The 23,315-nt window shown below is 43.3% G+C and overlaps 3 protein-coding genes across 10 annotated transcripts in view; 2 read left to right on the forward strand and 1 right to left on the reverse strand.

Moving 5' to 3' along the window:
• The window catches only part of SPAST (spastin), a 38,578-nt gene extending 37,956 nt beyond the window's left edge, over window positions 1-622 (reverse strand). For all 7 annotated transcript variants that reach the window (XR_014954398.1, XM_021545462.3, XM_021545460.3 and 4 more), the window contains exon 1: window positions 129-622. Coding sequence is in view for 6 of the 7 variants with exons in the window: in XM_021545462.3 (XP_021401137.1) it covers window positions 129-534 (406 nt within the window). In the remaining variant the exon portion in view is untranslated. The remainder of the gene's footprint in view (window positions 1-128) is intronic.
• A 4,802-nt stretch (window positions 623-5,424) lies between these two features.
• DPY30 (dpy-30 histone methyltransferase complex regulatory subunit) lies at window positions 5,425-10,987 on the forward strand. Of its 2 annotated transcripts, none has more exons than XM_085576964.1 (5): window positions 5,425-5,542; window positions 5,988-6,061; window positions 6,146-6,193; window positions 7,355-7,497; window positions 10,073-10,987. In XM_085576964.1, exons 2-5 carry the CDS (start codon window positions 6,026-6,028, stop codon window positions 10,173-10,175), a joined length of 330 nt encoding a protein of 109 aa, XP_085433090.1. In that variant the 5' UTR covers window positions 5,425-5,542; window positions 5,988-6,025; the 3' UTR covers window positions 10,176-10,987. The 2 variants fall into 2 exon arrangements, with proteins under 2 accessions (XP_085433090.1, XP_021401140.1); XM_021545465.4 differs by having other exon boundaries at window positions 10,694-10,987.
• A 6,859-nt stretch (window positions 10,988-17,846) lies between these two features.
• The window catches only part of MEMO1 (mediator of cell motility 1), a 29,357-nt gene continuing 23,888 nt past the window's right edge, over window positions 17,847-23,315 (forward strand). Inside the window, exon 1 of the mRNA XM_021545463.3 lies at window positions 17,847-17,935. Coding sequence (XP_021401138.1) covers window positions 17,875-17,935 — 61 coding nt within the window. The 5' untranslated portion in view covers window positions 17,847-17,874. The remainder of the gene's footprint in view (window positions 17,936-23,315) is intronic.

Below are 23,315 nucleotides of genomic sequence, written 5' to 3' on the forward strand. Positions count from 1 at the left end.
GTCCGCAGCTCCCCGCATTTCTTTCGCCAGCGGGTTTTGTTTGCTCTTAGCTGAAAGCGGTTCCACGGCACAGGGCCCTCCCGGCCTCCCCCCGCACCCCGGGGCGGCCGCGGGCGCTCCCTCCCTACCTGTCTCGTCCTCGTCGATGCGCAGAGCCATGGAGATGCACTCGAAGGCCCGCTTGTGGCACGCCCGCACCGTCTCGGGCGCCCCGCCGGGCTCGGGCGCGTCGCCGGCCCCGGCCCTGCTGCCCTTGGCGGCCATGAGCGCGCCGCGGGAGAGGCGCTCGCAGAGCCAGGCGAAGAGCAGCCCGAGCTGGAAGGCGACGAAGCGGAGCAGGGCGAAGGCGGCGAAGAGCGGGTACGAGAAATAGTACAGGTTCCGCTTGTGCAGGGACGCCGCCGCCGCCGCCCCTGCCGGCGGCACGGGGGGCGCCGGCCTGGGCGGCGAGGAGGGAGAGGCGCCGGCGGTCGGAGGCGCGGAACTGGAGCCGGCTGAGCCCTTCTTCTTCCCTCGGCCGCCCGGAGAATTCATTCACCGCCGTCGCCATAACCCGCTGCCAGAGACTGACAACAACCGGCCATGGCGATGGTGGCGGCGGCGACGCCCCTTTCGGCCGACCCAGGGGGAGGGACGGAGGGCGGGGCGCGGCCGGCCCCGGCCGGGGCGGGGAGAGGCGAGGCGAAGCGGCACCGCCCCGCCACCAGCGGAGGGGAGGGCACGGCGCTTGCAGCGCCCAGCCCGCCCCGCTCCCGCGGAACGAGGGGCGGGTTCTCGGAGGCGCTCGGGATCACAGAATCAATGAAAGACCTGTGAGATCATCCAGTCTAGCCTTTGACGGATGTAAAACTGGACCACAGCACTAAGTACAGCATCCGGACGGGTCTTGAGCGTGATCAGGGACGGTGACTGCACCTCCTCGGACAGTCCATTCCCTTGTTAAACAACCCTTTCTGTGAAGAAATTCCTCCTAGTGTCCAACCTGGACCACCGCTGGCACAGCCTGAGGAGACGTCCCCTTGTCCTTTCGCTGGTTGCCCGGGAGAAGCCAGCCTGCCGCCTGGCTGCAGCCTCCTTTCGGGGAGCTCCAGAGTGGAAGCACCAGCCCGCTCCAGCCCTAGCCGAGGCCGTTCGCTGTCGGCCCGTGAGACGCACCGAGCGGACGGGCGATGAATAATTGAATAGGATCAGTTATTGTGACTGGTTGTGAGCCACGCCACAGGCACAATCCTGGCGCCGCTCCCGCCTGGGATCACTGCTAGTGGCACACAGGCAGACCCCGGGGAACTCCCTTGCACGGAGAGGCGTGGAGCAGCCAGTTCTCCACGGCGTCCCCCCGGGAGTGTGCGCCGGGGCTTTGTCTGCTCCACAGCTCTGTAATGGGAATGACAGGCTGGCTGCTCACATGCAGGGGGCTAATGGAATTCACTATACATTATAGATACATCACTCTGGAAGGAAAAAAAAAAAAAAATCTTCACTCTACTTACCAAAAGTGAACTTGCAGTTGTCCAAACCCTTGTCAATTATTTGCCCAGCCATAATATTTATTTGTGTTTCACCAAAGAGATAGATCCTCCACCTCACTATGCCTTTGGTTATTTCAAACTTAAGAATGCTTTGGTACCTTTAGTCTATATTGTATATGCAGGTGAACCCAATGGGAAGAAACGACGATGTCTGACTCAATTCAGAAGTCTGAACTATTTCTTTATTATAACTATGCCAAAATACATTAATATACTATATAAAAGGAGGATACTAAAACTGTATACTACTTTCTTTGACTTTAACTCTCACACAACGTGTGACCCTCTCTCTCTCGTGCGAGTCCAGACACAGGTGGATTGGATTGGCCATCAGGCTCAAGCAATCCTCACCAGAATCCAATCAAGCACTCACTCCAGGTAAACAATTCTCCAAACACATTCTACATGGGAAAAACAAGGAGCAAAAATAGAAATTGTTTCCTCTTTCATTTCTCTCTGTGCACCTCTATGAAAAATCCTGAGAGGGAGAGATATGTGCTTGCCACAAGTCTAGTCCCTCTCTGCTTCAACCTTCCCACCTTTGTGTGTGCGTTGCCTGTTGACTAATCTTTTTCGCCGTTGTTTTGCTTTGTCAAACACTCTGTTCCACAAATAAAATACTGAATGATATTAGATATGACAGATCATCTCTCTGGCAGCCCTGAACTGCACACAGGAGCTGAGACAGTCCCAAAACTGCAGACAGAAAATTCAGTGCACAGTCAAGTCTCCCCTAGCTAATAGCATGAAATGGCAGTTGGTGGAGCATGTTAATTAAAAGTATATGCCAAACTAAAATCACTACTGTCTGCAATATTTTATTCATTCTTCCAAAATTACTATGAAACTACTGGGTTTTTTTCTTGTTTGTTTATGCCTCATAAAGTTACCTCCAGATTCCCCTGGTAACGTGTATTTATTTTCTTAAATGGCAGAGTGGAGTGGTTTTTTTACTGTATAAAATACAGAATTTTATCAAATATAAAATAACATACAAATATATAACAATTATTCATGACCTAGACCATTGTTAGATAGATGGTGAACCTATCAGTTCTGAAAAAATGCAGCAATGTACACCAAGTACTTTTCTTTTGTGTTTTGTAAGGATTATGTACTTCTACTATGAAAATACTATCAAGTATGTTCCACCCACTCATGAGTGGAAATTTTTTTTTTGTATATGTAACTGTCCTTTAAAAAAATCTCTCACTTACTGATATAAAGGTTTAATAGATTTTTATAATACCAAAGAAATTCCAGAAGCTTCAAGCAGTGTTAACACTAAGAAGCATTCAAAAATGTGAAATAAGCCTGTAACAACAGATTATCAATCTATAGTGTTTATTATTCCACTGCTATCTAAAGTAGCATCCCATTCCTGAGCAAAACAGAAAAGCCAGAGAAGGAATAAGTTTATTAACAAGGACATATTGAATGACAATAGAAGACAATGCATCTCAATCAATCCTGACTAGTCAGATTATTCAGTTATTTTTACTTTTTAAAACATTTAGAATGACACCTTTGTGAATTATGTGACAGTATCATGACAATAAGAGTACACTTTTTAGGGGCATAACAACACTTTAAGCCAAAACACAGCTTCAAAAGCAGGAATCAGTGTGAAATTGTGAGAAAGTCTTAATGCTTTTAAGGAAAACCTACAGAACTAGTTCTGTATTGTGGCTATTAAATACTTCAGTGCTCTGCAAGTTTAATTTCCCTACCTTCTTCTGTCACTACAGGACACCTGAAAGCACGACACCAGCCGCTGCTATTGCAAAGGTGAAAAAGAGGAAGTTTATTTTCTGACTCTAGCATTTATATTTTTTTAAAGGTGACAGTGGATTGGAGGGTGAATGTACCACCTCTCCAATGACATTGGATAAACTATTAGTACATTAAGTTTCTCCACTTCTATGGAGGAATGCAAAACAATAGATTGTTTACAGAAAGTTGTGTGAGAAAGTTCTCTACAATAATGTAAACTCAGAAGGCTTTAGAAAAATCTTAAAAATCGGAACAACACTCTTCTATTAATATCACTCTAGCAGTCATTGGACTTGTCAGTGAACCATTCTAATTAATAATCTGGTAAAGATTAATGCTACTTTGAAAAAAAACCAAAAAAAACCAAACAACCAAAAAAAACCCCAAAAACCACAAACCCTTAAACCACATCAGAGCAGTGGGTGGCTTTCTGCTGGTTAGTGAGATATCCTGACTCAGCAAAGGTTATGATGAACACCAGCAAGAGGTGGAAGAAGTGAAGCCTCCTCTGGAGTGGGATAGTGTTCACTCTACTCTAAAGATTGAGGACTTGTGAAATAGAAGAGATACAATCTGGTGTCTCAGCAAAAGATTTAGTAATCTGAGCAGACCAACGTTACAGTCATAGGAATTAGAAAGGTACAACTACCCTGACACTACAATTTACCATTGTACCAAAAGGTAATTAGGAAAACGTTTTTTCTTTCCCAACATGACCTCTAAATACAATTCTCTAAAATGTCATGACTAGAACACAATGAAAAATTCAGAGAGGCTCAAAACTGACTGCAAAGCTTATACCTCTTCACATTAAGAATTTGTTTGTATTCCTTTTCTAAGTTTTAGTAAAGAAATCTCAGTGTTTTCACCTCACCTCTTTGGCATCAGGTAAGTCTGCCAGCACTAGGCACTAAAATATATATAAACACAGGACACAGTTCTGCTCTAATTCCAAGTTCTTCAGTTGAGTATCAAATCTGTGACTGCACTAGATTTTGAGCCTGCTTATGACACTGGTAACATTGTCAGTTCTGCAAACATTGTTTCAAATTCATTTATGTACACACACTTCATTATTAACACTACTAGATGATTATGTCAGAGCAGAATCTATTGAAAACATGGCAATTTATGTTACTTCTCCATTTCACTAATCTTTTAGGAGCATCAACTAGATCATTCCTATGCATCGTCATCACTGCAACAGGAAGACAGGAAAAGAAGTAGACCTATTTTTGTCTATTTGTTTATTTTCTAAAAAAACCTCAAACAAATGAATAAAAAAAGCCCAAATCAAACCAGAACATCCCAAAACTCCAAACCTACAGAAACGAAACATCTTTGTCAGTTTGAACCCAAAATATTTTTAAGGTATTTTAATTCTCTAGCACAAATCACACTTCCAGACAAAGAATTCACATAATCATTAGGGTTGGAAGGGACTTCTGGAGATCATCTAGCCTAGCCCCCTGGCCAAGGCAGGGTTATCAAAAGCGGGTGACACAGGAATGCACCCAGGCAGGTTTTGAATCAGGTAGTCTCCTCTAGAGAAGATTTCAGAACCTCATCAAGAAGTTCTTGCTAAAATTTAATTCCTAGTGAAAAGAAAACAAAACGGTCAGGTGCAGATGTTCACACACCGATATAGTTTGTCACAGCACAACAGCTACAGAAGCAGCAGACTCTTCCATTTCCTGACAGCATCAAACAGGACAGGATGACTGGAGCTGATCCCTGGGGAAAGCTGAGCAGCTGCGATTTTGTTAACAGAGGGGAAATTCACTGTCCTCACTCACCTTTGCGCCAAACACACTACGCAGCTCTGGTGGGCTATTTCACTAACAAAACCCCACTTTCAGACCCAAGTTAGCTTCAGCAATGTTATTTTTCGTGAACACTACAGCGGCCTCCTCAAAAACCAAGCCGTAATGATTACGAGCACATTGCTGTACCCCAAAACCCCAGGAATACATCCCGCGCGTTTTATTCCCCATAGAGCCCCTGGAAACGAGCAGGCAACAAAGCAGCTCCCGCCCCGCGCCCCGCTCCGCCCTCCGCGCGGCGGGGCTGGGTGGGGCCCGCGCAGGCGCGGTGCGCCTGGGGCCGGCCGCGCGGCCGCTTCACTGACGTCAAAACAACTCGCGACAGCAGCCGCGGTTGTGGCGGAGCGGCTCCCGGTGTGCCGCCGATCCCGGTGTGCCGCCCACCCCGGTGTGCCGCCCATCTCGGACCGACCGGCGGTGAGAGCCCTGCGGCGGGGCTGCCTCTCCCCCGCGGGGTGCCCGGGGCACGGCCGGGGGCGGTGCCCGCGCGTGGCCCGCGGTGGCGGCGCGGCCCCGGCACGGCCCTGCCCGCGGGGGCTCTCTGGGCGCTGTGGCGGGCACGGCCGGGAGGGAATGAGGGAGGTTAAGGGATGTCTCCGGCTTCCCGCGGGGATGAGGGCTGTGTTTTCTAACCCCAGTACTGCTCTCTTCAGCGGACGTAGGCAAAACTTAAAAGACGCTTCTCGGTTCTGCGTGCGGGAGAAACCAGTTCAAGTTTGGCGCGGGGGGGAGCGCGGAGCAACTCCCTCTGCTTTCTAGTAATTGTGCCTTGGTAACCATTAGTAATCAAGTGATGCAATATCACTCCGTTCACATGGGCTTCATCTCAGCTTACTGACCAGTTTTTTTATTGCTTTCCAAGATCTTCTTGGACGTCCATCAAATTTCACATTTGAAATCATGGAGGGAGAACAGATTATGGAGGGACAGCCACAGGTATTACAATAAATGTTTTACGTGCATTATGTTACATGTGTAAAAGGAGAATTTTAGCTTTGCTAACCATATGTTATTTTACAGGTTCCGGAAAATCCTCATTCTGAATATGGCCTCACTGAAAATGTAGAGGTAACAAAGATTTTGTTGCAGTGGAAGTCACATTTGTGATTAGGAGAAAAATGTTGACTCTTGAGTCTGACTTCAGAAATTGTAATATTCTCAACAGAGCTAAGCAGTACCTGTCCCTGGGGGAAATGGCTGTAAATATATTTTCTGTTTTGCTACTTCCATTGTTCTAAATGGTACTGAAGTAAATAATGAGCCTTTTAATAAGTCAGGATTTTTTTTTGAAGTATGATTATTATCTGTTCTATTGCTATCTGTGAGAGATACAGATATATACTATGGCACAAAAAAATCCATCCACATTAGGCTCAACCTATGCTGAGTAGACTGGGAGAGTCACTTCCTAACTCTATGGCATTTATTACTCTTCTTATTAAAGAAGTCTTCAGTCTCCCTTTATTATAAGTTCCTACTCTGTGCTAAGCTTTTGCAGAAGCAATTTTAAAACATATTTTGGGACTCATCTCTCTGATAACTGCTTGTCTCTATGCCTCAGCTTCCATGGTTCCTACAGAATCATAACACATTGGTCCCGTGCCAGTAGATTTATGTACATTGCACTGAGTACATTTGGTTTACTGGCAGTGGGAGGGTATCACTTTTCTGTTATAGTTAATGGTGTGAGCTGATTCAGCACTTTTTGATCTAAAAGTACCTGGAAGCATTTTGCATATGTTTTCTTTGAAGTGTCCATCTATACTTGAGTACACTCACAAAGTACTTGACTTTAGCAGAGTCGCCTTTGTCAGGCTTTACCTGAATTCCTTGTGCTTTTACTATTTTGTGTTAGAGCACACATGTACAGGAGCAAATCTAACTGAGACTCTTGTTGGTAGTCATTCCTGTCTTAATGGTGTAGAGTTCAAATCAATGAATGCAAAAGCTGAAATAAAAAATACTGGGATTGGATGTCTTCTCTTGTAGAAAACTTACAACTTCTAAACAGTGTTTCCCCAAAACATAGGAATTTAACAGAAGTTCCTCTGGATTAGGTTTTTGTGGAAGGAAGAATATGCACTTAAATATTCTTGAAAGATGTAAAGAAATTATTGCCATTGAATTGCAGAAATGGGTACTTTGCACACACACTTCAAAGTAGATGTGGCTGCTATTACCCTATTACCAATGTTCATTCCCCTTTTTTTTTTTTTTTTTTTACTTCAGAGGATAGTAGAAAATGAGAAACTAAATGCCGAGAAAACATCAAAGCAGAAGGTGGATCTTCAGTCATTACCCACACGTGCCTATTTGGATCAGACAGTTGTACCTATCTTGCTACAGGGACTTGCTGTTCTTGCAAAAGAGAGGTAAGATTCTTCTGTAATCCTTCGGTTACTAGGAAAATGTAGATCTCAAACTTGGGCAGTGCAGCACCTTTTAGGCCTCACACACCAAGTATGGTTTTGCTCCTTGTAAGGTCCTCATTATAACATATTCATGAACCCATGAATTACTGTGATTGATCATGCAGGATGGGTTCCTCACTTAGGCACACATGGCACAACAGAAGTTATTTGTTGAATTCATGTTCTCCCAATGAGGTATGCTACTGCAAAAGTTTTAGAGGGAAAAATGGGAGGGGTTTTGTTATTAATTTTATCATGTAATTCACCTTAGAGAAGCAAGGCAAGAGGACATTCTAGTACTGAAGATTTTTGTAATGTGGAATTATAAACAGTTCTGCTTGACATTTAAGAGAAGGAAAGACAAACAGGCATGACATGCATCTTTGTCAGAGATTAAAATACTTTCTAAAGGGTGTGGCTAAGCCTGCACTGTCAAGAGAGTAAGCAGTCAACTAATGGTTTATCCTCCAAGTAAAGATTATGCTGTTGAGGTGCCCCAGCTATCTTTACCAGCCAGTGTAGAAAGGTATCCTTCCATAACAGCAAACAGGTCTTATTCTTAACAAAACTAATTTCTAGCCTTTTGGTGTGTCCTCACTAGTGGCAAATTGTACTGCATGTAACCGTAACCATCTCTCAAATTGAAATAATACAATTAAAAGCTGGTGTAGGTGACCATAATTGCATCATGGCACCTACAGTCAGAAAAAAACATCAACAATGTATGAATTTCAAAAGGAGTTGGGAATTTAAGCTGCAATTTAAGACAGCTAATTAAGCAAAATTAGGCACCCATGTGCACACCTGAGGGATGTGCAGATCTTCAGCAGACATCATTGGGAATTCTGCTGCTGACTCAAAATAAAACACAGCCCAGGATTAATACCCCACCCTTACACTCTGAATACCTGTGTAACAGGCAAACATTTTCCGTCCCTTCACTTTCCCTTCCCTTTCTCTTTCCCATCCCTTTGCCTTTTTTCCATCTTCTTTATGGGGGCTCATCACAGAAGTGAAATTTGATCATTGACAGGAGGAGTTGGGGAACAGGTAAAATATGAATAGTATGAACCTGCCAGGGCAAACTGTCTGTTCAGCTGAGCATAATAAACCCTCAGGAATGTGAATGCTGAACTGTCAGCTCTGCTGTATAATCTACTGCTCAAAATTGAACAGGAAAATAACTAGTGGATGCTAAGTTCTTTACCAAAGGGATATAGAAATGTTCAGGGAACAGCTCAGTACATCTAATGATCATGCCTGGAATTCAGTAGAAATTACCATCCAGGACAGTGAGCATATGGGCAAATGACATATTTGGGAGGAGGTCAACACAATTTTTGTCTGGACTTTTAAGTGTCTTGGAGTTTATTGAAGGAGTCAGCAATAAAGAGGAATGAAGATGATGCAGTCTGTCTGTTTAAATTCCCAAAAAGTTTTTCAGCTAGTTATTCACTACTGGCTTTTAAAGAGAGTTAGTTGGTGTTGGAATTAAAGGAAACAGCTTTATATGGATGAGGAACTGATGGGAAGATATAAGATAGAGGGTAGAATTAAATGTTGAATTTTTATGGTGAAACAAGTTCAACACTAGAATAATGGAAAAGATAATTTATAAGAATTTGAAATGTCAAGCTGACAAAAGTAGTTAATAAGACTAAGTTTTACAAATAGATTAGGGAGTTTTAGGTTTCAGTTTCTGTTTGTTTTTTAAGTTGATAAATTGTAAATAATTGCACAGGAACTTCATGAAACTGTGAAGACTGAAATGAAAAAATTAAACTGACAGAAAGTGACATTGAAATCAAGTAAACATAAAATTGTGGACGTTGGAGGGTAGTGAAAAACAGTACTGACAAAATGTTAGATTCTGAGCTGAAAATTACCCTTGTGGGAAAATGTCATTAAACTGTTGCATGTATATGTCAATGCACTGCTTTAATCAAAAATAAATTCTGAATGGTAGGACTTAGAAAGGGAAGGGGTAAAACTGATTTAAAATGAAAGTGGTAAAAACAAGCATAATATCACTATTTTAATTTGTGATGTTCTTGTATTTTTAAAATTATGTGTAATTTCCCTGTATTCTTGTAGACTGTGAAAAAGTGAGAGTGACAAGGTGGTCATAAGTATGGAATGCTATCTGTATATGGAGTGACTGAATAGATGTCTAGAAAAGAGGCTTCTGTGAACAAACATTAGAGCCTGTTAAATTACAACAGCACAGAGATGATGAATTGGGATGGTCTGTTTACTATCTCTTCTGATACAGTATTCAAATTAAATGAAGCAGGTAGCAAATTCATAATTAACAAAAGGGCTGATCCTTCACAGGCCACATAATTAAGCTATTTTTTTGCTTTCACTTGAGGACATTAACATTTTATTTGTGCTCAAGAAGCAACTGGTCAAAGCTGTAGAGGAATCCACCCAGGACTATTAAGGGTGCTAGCTCAAGAATTGGTACATGCTTAGAAGCCAAAAGGACGGCCCTGAGAAGTATCTCTGCATATTTTTGTTTTTGTGCTCTTTATAGGCATATTTGCTCGCTGCCAGACCTGTGGTTTGACCTACTATGGAATAAGTATGTAATTTATTCTGTGGACAGAATCCAGATTAGCAGGATTCACACAGTATAGCTGGAGGAGTTATTTTTAAAAAAACTACAGACTAAAGCCAGTGATCAAAAGTGTTTATTATTGACTACTTGCAAGCACTTCTCAAACTTGAAGATTTGTTGTGTGTCAGTTGTGAGGAACCATGAAAAAACTCTAAATACACTAAGCTACACAATAACCACTCAAAAAAAGAAAGACAAAAACAGCAGAAATTGAGTTTTACTTTAAATAGCATGTCATATCCAATTATGTATATACAGTATTTATGCTTACAGACTGTAGTTTTAGGTATGTAACTATTCTAGCAATTTAGTAACATTGAACCCACAATGACTGAGACCTCTTTTTAAAAACTTTCTCATTAGACATAAACTGGAAATTTACAGAGTCACTCTAGGTAGTTGGTCATCCCTAAATCAATGCTTAGAAGTGTTTGGGAAGAGCTGTGTTGCTTTTAAGGGAAGGTGATTGGTTCTTCAGCTACCTAATTTCATATAATAAAAAATAATTGCTTTTGATTTACTTTTTTTTCTTTGCAGACCACCCAATCCCATTGAATTTCTAGCAGCATATCTTTTAAAAAACAAGTCACAATTTGAGGACCGAAATTAACTCCATAAAAATGAGGACAGTTTGGCTGCTAGACTTGAAATGCTCATTTGCTGCAATTTGTTTTCTGCTGTAAAAATCCTTTAGCCACGTTGTTGTCTTTCTTAACTGCACAATTTGCTTTATATTTTGAGTTTATTTAATAAAGAACACTTTACATTTAATTGTTCTCTTGTTTTAAACTAGCTATTAAGAGATTTTCAAAATAAAGTACTGAAACTGCACTACTGGATGAAAGTCTGAATAATTCCATGGGGCTATGTCCTCTGAATGTGTGACATAAAGGGGAACAATTCATTACAAGAATCACATGGCTGATAATTTATATAACTTAATTGGGTTTTATATAGAGCCCTCCAGTGCAACATGCCTAAACAGAAAGCCAACAAATGTAGAACAATTAAAAATTATTTATTAAGTAGAGAGGACTTCCAACAGCCGGAAATGGATTTAGTTAAAACAAACTGTGAGATCCAGCAGTGGAACAGATCACCCTCCAGACAGCATCCAGTGTCTCACATAGGTACATTAATGAGGTGTGCTCTTTAGCATTTGTCATTGATCTCCTATGACTGGATTCAGTGTACTGGATTCAGCTGAAACAAAATTATTTAAGATGTGATGTCTAAGAGTTTTGTAATACATAATATTGCTTGCTTTAGTTGAATTGTCTAAAAACTTGCAGGGACTGAGGTCTTGCTTTTAGTCTTAGTAGGAAGGTTCTCACTATTTTACATACATCTTAGTATCTTAAAATAGAAACATCAAATTAGTACAGACTAAGAGCAGTAAGAGTGGGGAACAAAAATTGAAAGAAGCCTGCAAACCCTAAATCAAGCCTAAAAGCTATCTTTTGGAAAATGTACCAAAATTTGGAAGGAAATTACTAATTCTACTGCATTGTAGTGAACACAGTCTCCATCAGTGACACTAAAAAGATACTGAAAGGATTTTAACAGTGTTTTGACTTTCTGGAATGAGTCCCCAGTGTCTATGTTGAAAATTTGTGCAAGACCAAAGAAAAAGAAACAGTTTCACTCCTAATCCTCCCCAGACAAAGCAATTTTCTTAGATATTTGTACCTGAATTCAAAATACAGTCAGATTTATCTCGCATTAACACTTGTCAAGCAGCTGCACAAAACTTGAAACGCTCTGGCTTTCTGAATAGCTCTTGCATTCACCTGAAATCTCAAAGCATCAGTCCCAGTACTAAGGGAAGCTGTCCCTGCCAGCGTGCCGTCTACTCAGCCACTGGTGTCACTGGTATGTGGTGTCATCTGCTATTATTTTCCCATCTAGGCTAGAGATTTAATTCAAAAGAATGAAAAAAGCCATGTTCTCATAGTGATGGTGTTAGAAGATTTACTACAGCAGCTTTTCTGGGTAGTCTCTTCTAAGAAATAAATTGCAATGTGACTAGCAGCAGTGAACTCACCACTCTTAAGAATTAAATCTTAGTGATTCTTGTGAAGGTATGACAAGGTATGATAAACACAACCATTTTCCTTTACTTGTCAAATTGGTTTTACTGATTGAGATCTGCATATTCTGTAACAGGAATAAGTAGCAAGTTAATACCTGTATTATCTAGTTTTCAGTTACAAAAGTAATGATAAAGCCTGAATTTTAAATGCATTTACTTGTTTTAAACTCTTCACTACAATGAAAATTCTGTGAAGAGACTTGACAGATGCTTGCTATCCCAATTTAATCTAGAAAGTGGTACTGTTTTTCCACAGGAAATAATGGTTCTGAAAGCTTCAAGATAAATTGTATTTAATTTTGAAATACAAATACATTTAGAGTAAAAGCTTGAAGGTGGCAATGTTAGGTATATGACAGGCTGCTGCTAAGTAGCTGAAAGCCGTTATTTTTTTTTAATTATCTTTTTCGTGTTCACTACCCCAAGTAGCTGAGTATATGCTCCAAATGGTAGTAGAATTGAGTAGATAATGAAATGGAATACCTAGTTTATTTGACAACATGCCTTTCAAGATTACTATTTTAGATCTCCAATATCCAGAAGTTACTATTCAGTAACTGTGAAAGAATTATATATGTGTCATATGTTGTATTTTGAAGTGTGCCTTTTTAACTGCTTCTACTGAGAACATTGTCATTTACCTGGAAGGGAACAATGACAGAAGAAAGGATTTCCCACTAAAAACAATTCTGATTAAAGGATTCTATATCTTACTATTCTGAAGCCTGTTACCACCTAAAATTACAGTTTGACTTGCCAAATCCTGTGGGTTTTTTTGCTCCTCTGATTTATCAAGGACTGTCTCCAAACTCAGTATGTCTTTGAGCAATCCATTTTAGTTTCTGAGGTGCTGTCACCATTGTAAGAGCAGTCTGATCAAAGAAACTTTTCTCTCCCCATCAGACTTTCTAGAAATAAAAGACCTGCTTTCAAACAAGTGAAAAATCTGAAAAATTCTGAAAGATACAAGCAGTTGAAACTCCTAGGTTGGAAAGGAAACATGAGAAAAATTCCTATGCCTACCATGCTTCATAGAGTGGAGGTTTTGATATATTCTTATCATTGTACTACTTACATAAAAAATATTCTTAGCCAAACCTTAGCTTGTGTTCCCTATGCCATTTCATAGTCAGGATTCATTTTAAGAGTGACTACATAGCATAGATCACAGAAATACAGAATGCCAGTTGTTACAGAAAGAGGCATTTTACCATGATGAAAAGTCTATCAGCACCATTTCTGCCAATGTTCGCATTCAAATATTTTTAAGCAAGGACTTCAAATGTAAATGTACCATCAATAATTAATTATGGGGCAGTTTACATCAATGCTAGTGCAACACTGACTAGGAATGTGACATATTCCTATTCCAAATGTGCTTTTAGCTCTCAAAAGTTTGCTTTGCAATTGTGTGTAACAGACCTGTGTTGCGGAAGATAGATAAATATGATTATCCATAGATAATGCAGCCAAGATGAGAATGGTTCTCCCAGCTAGCCAGACGGACCTGCCTATGGATGGGTCCTGGGGTCAAATGGACTGTTCCATCTCACCCCCCAAAAGATGTACGGTTCACCCCACACCTGTACCCTCCCCTAAAACATCAAGTGCCTGTAACCCCATTGGCCAATGCTTTGTTCCAACCCACCTTGAAGCTCCTTGAAAAGGGGGCTTCGAGGGGCACACGGTCTCTTGGAACCTCCTCCCTCCTCTTGGAGCTTCCCCTCTCCTTGAGCATCCTTTTGTCTCTCCCCTCCCCCACCCTCTCAAGCCCTGCCATGTGCTGTGTCTGGGAGCACGAGGCAGAACCTTTCTGCATCCCCAATAAACCTGATCCCCCAAGAGCAGCCTTGAGAGATCTCTTGCCTCTATCCATCCACACCGTGCCGGAGCCTGAAATTTTCTACAAACCTGTTTTCCAAGAGGAGCCTAAATTGATAAAAGACTGCTGGGTGGTTGAGAAGTATTTACAAGATGGATAATTACCTACTGATATTATCTCAGATGGTCTTATGTTGCACATGAAGTGGAGATATTTCCCTTGTAAGGACTGTGAAGCTGGGAGTCAGGCGGGGGTGTCTGCTTCTAACAGTAGAAGGAAGGACTGGTAGGAACAGCAGGTTCCTCAGATGCAGAACAACAGTTTGTAAATAGAAAAACCTAAAGTAACAGTGAACAGCTTCCTGAGAAGGGAGGGGACAGGAAGAGAGCTCTGTGAAAAACACCGTAGGAAAGAACCACGTGTAACAGAACAATGAGAGCAAAAACCAAGAAAGCAGCAGACCATGAAAGCTGGGCCAGCTGAAAACCTTCCATCCCAGCTGGTCACAGGGTGTTACTGAAGAAAAACCCTGCATGTTGAGGACACTTGCCAGTGCCTTCATGCTTTTCTTCCAAGTAAGGAACAAACTGCCAACAGACACACATGTGCAGCAGAGGTCTGTGCTTTAAGGGTGTGCAAACTTGGGGTATTGTCCATGCATTGTGTCAGCTCTCTCCTGCATGTCAGAGAAAAATGACTGGAATAACAGCTTGGAACTGTTAAGTGCTCCCATTACTGTTCCCCATACAAACAGTGCTTGGAAGAATTGTATATGAAGTAGGATTATCTCCCAACTGAACCCATGCTTCACATCATTCCACTGAAAGCTCAGCCTAGTTCCTCTGTTTGTGGCTAGAACATTTCCATACTCCATGTCCTGAGCACCAAGAGGCCCAGCACTGCCATCAGTGGGATCCCACCCTGTGGAAGGGGACCCAAACGGATCAAGTCCAACTCCCACCTTGCACAGGACACCCCAAGACTCACACCATGTGCCTGACAGCGTTTTGCAAACATTTCTTGAAGAGCTAACTGCTTTTCTGTTTCTGCCTCTTCCATTTACAGGTGGTACTGAGGGAGCACATCACCAGCCCTTACACAGACAGTTGATCAGGAGAGGACAGTTACCAACAGGAATCCACAACTCACTAAACACTGCTCAGTGGTATTAGGATCACTTATGATAGGGTACAAATTAATATCCTACTGTCACCCTTAGCAGTGGAAATGACAGAAGTTGCTTTTGTAGTGTTATGGCTGACAAGCTTTGTCAGGAACAAGCAAAAACTGGAGGATGTTCTTCAGCTTCCATGGGCTCTGGACTGACAGTGCTAATTGATAACAGAGAACGGCAAAGACTCACCTGGCTGGCACAGTGTTTGTGGCACATACTACAATTTAAGAATTAGCAAAAAGAAAGGCTGTGCTTTCTGTGACCTGGTAACACTGAGCTGTAGTGCTCCTCTGCATCTACATGGATGCCATGGTCATGTAAACACTTCATCCTAGTCTGGAGAGGTAAAAGTACACACAATGAAAGAAGGGGTAATGAGGAAAGCAAGGGAGAAGGAAGCTTAAAAAAGAAGCATAAAGAGAAAAGGAATCCAGCCTGTTATATAGCAACAAAAAGAAATATATTTAAGGAATTTTAAGACAAGCTGAAGAGGAAAAAAGCACTGCTGAAGAAAGTTCACCCAGAAGAAAATACCTATAAAATGTTTTTACTTACTAAACCATCTGGATTACCATTCAGAAATTCTTATATTTTAATTTAATTGAAAGGGAAATGCTTAGAGAAAATAAAAGCTTTTCCTCTAAGTGATAGAAAATAATACCACATAATTAAAAATTATGTTTTATAATAAAATGTTCCTCCTAGCAGCCTCTTCTAACTGTTGGTGATGGACTGTGGGATAATGGTGTATCAATAACTTGAATATATTCTGATGTGACCCATTTTTAAAGTATATAATCACAACATGTATTTTTCTCCCACAGTAAAATTCATCCTCTGATGAAATCGCTAAATTTATTGAAGGATTAGGATTAGTTTATTGAAGGATCACTTCAGGAACTAGTCTTACTACTGAAATTTATGTAAACTATTTGAGAGGTACAAATGGGTATCACAGCTATTAATATGGTTTTATGTTAAAACATTCAGGTAGGGTGCTTGTTTCGGTCTAGGTAGCAGTTATAATCTGTGTTAACCTTTTTGAAGACACTGTAAAATAACAATAGCATACTGTAAGGATATGTAGAGCAGTGAAGGCTTCATAAAACATTAGACATTTGCTGGGATAATTGGGGCCCATTTCCTCATGGCTACCCATCAGAAATATTAATTGTAGATCCCAGTCCTTCCTGCCCCTCAGCTGCAGTGGCAAGGCAGTGTCATGGGTGCAGAGGAGGATCCTCACTGATAAAAAGGAGACCTGCCATGTCTGCAGCATGAGCCTTTTTGATCTCCAAGACATACTGAGAATAATGCCTTTGTCCCCTCACTTAACTGTAAAAAAAAAATCAAAACCAAAGCTAAACCAAGCAAACAAAACCAAAACAATCCCCCACACCTCCGTATTTCGCACGCATTTATAACTGCCTGGGGGACTTTTCGAAGAATTCTATGACAAAGAGGGAGGAGGAGAATGTGTTTCCTGACCTGGCCCACACGTGCTCCACCTCACAAAGGCCCAGTCTGCCTTTAAGGCCTTAATGTCTGTAGCCCTTCATCATCTCTCCTGTCGTGGTTTCCTCTCTGCTGCTTGCATCTCTCACGTCAGCGGCTCAAATTGCTCTTTCCCTTCCCCCTTTTGTACCGGCAATACTCCCCTTTTCAGTTCTGCCTCTTTACCTATTTTGAGCCACGCTTGATGTCTCCATGGCAGCAGTCCATTCACCAGATAATAATTAAAAAAACATAAAGGAATGGGGAATATTAAGCTAAGAAGAACCGGAGACTTCCACACAGCTATATTCCCATGGCCCTCGCTCCCTGCCACGCTGCCACGAGCGTCACGGCACGGGCAGCGAGGCGTAGAGAAGGATCCTAATTCGGAAACACGGAGGCCCAGCGCAGCACAATCCATGTTCCCAAAGATGCCTCCGGGAAACGGGGCCCCGTCGCACGAGCCCCCCCAGCTGCCGAGTGCTCCCCGCGGCCGTACCGGGCGGACGGGGCGCTGCTGGCGCTGCTCCCACCGCTCGCCCCGCCCCGCTCCCCTCACCTGACCCACGCCCGGAATCTGCCCCGCCACCACGGAGACACGGCCCGGCCAATCAGCGCGCAAACCACCCATCACCATGGCAACGTACCGACCAATCAGCGCCTGGCTCACCCACATAGCCCCGCCCCCTACCCCATCCTCCGCGGGGCGGTGGTACACTTGTCATAGCAGTAGGCGGGGCCGGCAGCGGAGGGCGGCCAATCACGATGAGGCTTTTGCTTTGGTGCCCAATGGGGGCGCGGCGCCCGCCGCCGTCCTTAGTCCACGGGAGCCGAGCGGGGTCAAACCCAACTGCGGCCGCGGCCTCCTTCTCTCCGCGTCCCCTCCACACGCCGGCGCGGAGTTGGCGGCGGCGGCGGCGGCCTCGGGCTCTGTCCCTGCGTCCCCCCTCCGCGACCCCGCCCGGCCCCGCGTCCCCGGCCCGCGCCGCCTCGGCAGCGCCGCCTCCGCCCGCGGGGCCCGGGCCGTGCCGGGGGAGGAGGGGGAGCAGCGGGAGCAGCGCCGCTGCCGCCGCCGTCGCGGGCGGGCCCGTCCCCCAGCGCCCCCCCCGAACACCATAGGCGGTTCCGGCTCCAAGATGTCCAACCGGGTGCTCTGCCGGGAGGCCAGCCACGCCGGCAGCTGGTACACTGCCTCAGGTACCGCCGCCGGGAGAAGGGAGCGGGCGACGGGGGCTGAATCAGCACTTTGGGGCCGCCGGGGTCGGCACCGGCCGCGGGGAGGGGCCGCCGGCTCCGCCTCTGCCGGCACATGGCGGGCGGGGGGCTGGGGGCTGCCGGGCCCGGCCGCCGCGGCCAGCGGGCGGAGCTGGGGCGCCCCGAACGCACCTGCCGGCCGCCGCCGTCCCTCTCCTCCCGCCCGGGGACCTGCGGCGGCGCCTCTCGGCGGAACCCGGCGTTTGGCCGTCGCTGGGGATGCATCGAGCCCCCGGCTGCGCCTCGTGTGCCTGCCCTGCCCGGCAGCCGTGCCTCGCCGCGGCTCCGTGTGCCACGGCAGCGGGGCTGAGCCGGCCCGGGGCTGTGCTTCGTGCCGAGTACTGCTCTCGGTCGGAACGCACGGACGGATTTCCGTATTTTCAACTGCTCCTGGGGTTTATTTGTTTTGTTTTGTTAATTCCGTGAGAAAATACCGCCCGCCTGAGGTTAGAAGGCAAGGGGAAAGGTGTGAAAATAGGGTGGTTTATTTTACTTCTTGTCGAGGTATGAAAATAGGGAGATTTATTTCTCTTCTTGTAGTCCGAGCAAACCTTCTATTTTTCCTTCCCTAGCGCTTTCTTTAGGAGTGAAAAGTTACTAAGCAATAGCGGAGAGTGGCTCCGTCCATTTAAACATGTGATACTTGCAGAAGAAGAATAGAAGAAAAACGTGGTGCATTGGAGGGCGAGCTACCGCTCCCCTCGCCCACGCGGAAAAAAAGGCTTGATAGCACATATGTTTGGAGATAAATTTTGTTCGGTTTTGGGGCAGAACCGCTTTTATGAAAAGGATGCACATTTGTCTTTTCAGAGCTGTTAATAAGATTTGTAAGGGATGTTCTTTCACTGGCCCTCAGAGTAAAGATGATTACAAAACTGCAGGTGAATGAGCTTAGATGAACAAGAGGCTGTCGTAATGAGCAGTTCAGAGAGATAGGGGGTACAGTTGAAAATAAACCAAATCAAACAATGAAGCGTTGCATTCAGGATCCTAAATTAACATCTAAGAAGAATTGAATGTGAAAAGTCATACGCTTCTCTTGGCTAAAATAGATGTGGTTTCCCCTCACCTCCATAAATTGATGAATGAGGTATGAGGCAAAAAATGAAAGGGAGGAGGGTAACACAGGAAGAGGTGGATTGTGTGATAAGTAGCTGGGCTTCAAATGATTGGGTAGGCATTTTGAGACAATAGAGGATGATTGTTTTCCTTCTGCCCTTAATATTCTAAACATAATTCTTCTGTCTGTTACAAAACTGGCCTCAAATCTTTGTACAGCTTGCAACTACATTTATTTCAAATGACCTAGGAAGGTAGGTAGTACTCCATTCACGGAAAATGTACAAAATCATGTCAGAGGTATAGATTTAACCATGTGCAAAGACATCAGCATATCAGAGCTTTGTGGTAATCACCTTGGTCTTGCAATATATATTTTTATTTATGAGTAAGGCAGAAAACTGATCTGTGATATGGCATGGCTACATGACCTTACACACAAATTTTGTAGTTTGTTTGGTACTGGACTTCATATCAAGTTATTACTGGATACTTGCAAATAAGAATTTTAATTTTAAAAAATAATTTAAGAGGCATGGATACTGTGTTTGACTGGTTTCTTTTCTGTGAAAATTCAGTACATAATTTAGTTAGACTACTCTGGTAAGTGTGTGTGACTAGTTTGGCCAGTACTAAGTTGTTTGTAGTAGGACATCGAAAAGCATGTTACTCCCATTGCTTTTGGGCAGCCCTCTGGCAATTGCTTATTGAGGCGAAGTGGGATGATTGCCCAGACACACTGCATGAAAAAACAAAACAACCAACCTGAGGGATGATTAGGCTCCTTTGCACGGTTGGGGTGTAGTGAGGCAGAGATCTCTGAAGCTTGCTCTTGAGGAAAGAGGTTTATTGGGGGTGTAGGAAGACCCGTGCTTCGTGTTCTCAGGCGTAGCACGTGGCTGGGCTTAGGAGGACGGGGGAGGGGAGAGAGAAACGGAGGGTTTAGGAGAGGGGAAGCCCCAGAGGGGGAGGAGGGAGGAAGTCCAAGAGGCCGCATGGCCGCTCAGAGCCCCCTTTTCAGGGGCTCCCAGGTGGGCTGGGACAAGGCATGGGCCAATGGGGTTACAGACTCTGTTTTAGGGGCAGGTACAGAGGTGCGGGATGAGCCACAATCTCTTGCGGGGTGGGATGGAACAGTCCATTTCACTCCAGGATTCATCCAAGGGTAGAAGTGACATTCGGCTAGCTAAGATAACAATCATATCTATCTGTCCTCTGCAACACCAACCAAACTGAATCATGTTGTAATAATGAATTATGACAGCTGTGCTTGTGACAAGTTAAATTGTTACAGTATGTATGGTGGGGGTAATTGGTTGATGCTGCATAATCTGGGGATTTTGGAAATGTTTTTCCTTAAATGAGCAAGGAATATTATGTGTCTTGCTATAGAACTCTCTTCTGCTGTTTGCACTGGGTATATGAGAGCAGGAATTACACCTGTTCAGCAAGACAAGGGCTACCTATTATTTATTGCTTGAAAGCTCTTTTTGTGTGCCATTTAGGAAAATCCATCAAAACTTGAGAGAAAGCAAATGGGGACCAAGAGGCTATGTGTTCATTGTGGATTTAACTTAAAATCTTCCTGTATTTCAGGCCAGACTCACATGTCAACTGCTACCTCAAACTTGTAACATGGTCTCCTAAATTGTACTACTTGAAGAAAGTGGATTTTACCATGTGTTTTCAGCCTGCACAACTTAAAGGCTGGAGCTGAGGCAGGGATTAGTTTGAATTATCATAGTTCTTCAATGTGTTCCCATGGTTGTCTGGGGTTTATCTTTTCAAGTCCTCCTACCTCCTCCGTTCTTCGCGCTACTATCTCGGCCCAGAAGTGATTTGCTGTGTTATATATAAACTAGTTAGTATTTAAGCTTCCCGTTTCCTCCAGAATGCTCTCTTTCTACAGAGCTGAGTTTGACCACACAGGGTTAGTGGATGCCCTGGCTACCCTCATCCTGCTCTGTAGTTAAGATGACACATCTGAAAGGCTAATGAGAAATGTGATTTTTTTTTTAATAGAGACATCCAAAATCTTTACATCTGAAATAATTTTTAAAGGGGTTTAGTGAGGATATGGATTTTAAGTGGTAGAGTATCCTGAGGTGCCTGGTTCCTAGGGCTAAAGCATCAACACACCATCCAGATGATGCACAACATCCTGAACTTTGGAGGGTTTGAAAGAAATGTCACTTCTTGTCTTTAGAGGCTGCTCATTTCCATGGGGCAGCAATTGCCTCAGCTGAAAATAGACCATGGCTTCATCATTTTCTCCAGCCATAGGATGTGCACTGCTTAGATTTCTGTGTTGGAAAATATAAATGTGCACTCCATTCTAGTATGAATACACCACCTACTTGTATGATGCTAATGAATACTGTAGAGCAGGTTGGACCGGCTGGGAAATTATGCACATCCAGATGTATTCACATGTTAGAATATTTCATCTAAGAAAACAACTTAGTATTAGAGGGAGAGTTAGGTCGCAGGGAGAAAGCTCACTGCTTCCTACTCAGTGAAGCTGAGAAGGGGGCAAGAAGTGGAAGATGAACTTCACCATGATGTTATAGCACTTGACTTCCTATGTGTTCTTCATTGTGTGCTGTTGTAACAAAAAAAAATCTAAAAATTAAGGTCTTCAAGAAGTTTCAGCAGATGAGTTCAGTATGACAATTTCAACTTTTTTAATTAAAAAATGGTTGTAATCTTTGCACATACCAAGAATTCTAGAGGAAAGTTAATTCCTCTAGAATTCCACATTCATGTTCATTCCACATCAGTCAATGCAACATCTTAATGAACTTGAGGTATATACCTCTGGAGCATTTGATTGGCAGCAAACAGAATGGTGAAGTTGGTCAGTTGTTCCTCCTCCTACTTAGCAGCACCACTAAGCATGGAAAGCTTTACAGCCAAGCTTCCAAACGGAAACTGTGCTGTGCCTATTGCTGATAGTAGGTCACTGGTCTAAACAACCTTGTTCTTTACTTGCAGAGCTTGATATGCATGTCTGCTTTTAAAAAAGTTAATGGTATATGACCTGCCATTGCTTTTGTGGACTACCAGCTTGGTATATGCTGGCCACTGAAAACATCTGCAAAATTTAGATAAAAGCATACAATGTAAATAAAAATATCACACAGCACTGCTGTCATGTAGATTGTTTAAAAAAAAAAAATCGCTCTTTTGTGGTGAAAAGTAGTACACTCACATTTATTTTTGGAAGAAAGTCCCAGTCCTGCTGTGTTAATTCAACCACCTAGTATCCAGATGTCTTGAGAAATTGATTTTTAACCAGCAGGTAGAAGAGGAAGATTAAGGACAACTTGAAACAAAAATGGCATAATTTTCAATGTCTTTGAATGCAGGTAGACACATTTGTAGATGCAAAAGAGCAGATTAAATGCAATGGAAATGACATGCTATCCTAAGCATGGACTGTATGTAGGATAGGGGTGTTTACTTTGATATGAGTAGATTCAGTAAGTGCTAGGCAGTTACTGCTGTAGGAGATCAATCCATATGCTCCTGAAATAGGAATAAACATTAGCTATGTGTGTCTTTTTTTTTCCTCTGTAGCATGTCATGACATGTGGGATGTATTATGGTGCTGAACATGGCTTATGGGCTCATAGCTGGTCTCTTTTGTCTGGCCCCTGGAAGTGCTGACTGAATGCTGTGCTGCTCCTTATTAATGTGTGTGATAAGAGTTCTTGTTTCAACTTTTCCCCAGTCAGTGGCATGATCATGCAAGTAAAACATAAAGGTTTTTAGTAGGCTCTTCCAGGTCACAGGAGTAAAAATCAAATTGAGAGTGTGTGTGAATAACAATACTAAATGATGTGAAACTTGCCGTGCAAAACAATCTTGTTGTTGTATTAGTTAGGGCTTATTTCTCTGCTTTCCCTGACCAAAATATAGTGGCTAGAGGTGTGCTGTTAGCCTGTGCCAACTTGTTGGAACTAGGAGAACCTTAATTTCCATAAGCTTATTAATGCAAATGTGAGTTGGCAGAGTAATTACTGTGTCAAAGACTTGAAACACCATTGTGCTCATTGTCTAGAGTGCTCTTTTTTATGATGAGCCAAGTAAATGGCCAGTAAATATTTGAGGAGACTTTAGACTTAATGGTGCACTTGTGTTTAGAGTTTTCTGCTGCCCTAGCTTGTCGGCAAAATAATCCCAAAGGAGGTAGGCACTGACATCTTGTTGCTGCCATTTCCAAGGATTAAACTTCTAACTTGTTTGGACAAGAAATGCCAGA

The sequence above is a fragment of the Lonchura striata genome, chromosome 3 (assembly GCF_050655825.1).
Source record: "Lonchura striata isolate lonStrDom1 chromosome 3, ASM5065582v1, whole genome shotgun sequence".
Taxonomy (NCBI): domain Eukaryota; kingdom Metazoa; phylum Chordata; class Aves; order Passeriformes; family Estrildidae; genus Lonchura; species Lonchura striata.

What these genes read in the sequence shown, in the direction of transcription:
- DPY30 (XM_085576964.1), top strand. Translation starts at nt 6,026, where the DNA reads ATGGAGGGAGAACAGATTATGGAGGGACAGCCACAG. An exon ending in TTATGGAGGGACAGCCACAG is followed by an intron (nt 6,062 to 6,145) that starts GTATTACAATAA and finishes GTTATTTTACAG; the next exon opens with GTTCCGGAAAATCCTCATTC. An exon ending in GCTGTTCTTGCAAAAGAGAG is followed by an intron (nt 7,498 to 10,072) that starts GTAAGATTCTTC and finishes TGCTCTTTATAG; the next exon opens with GCATATTTGCTCGCTGCCAG.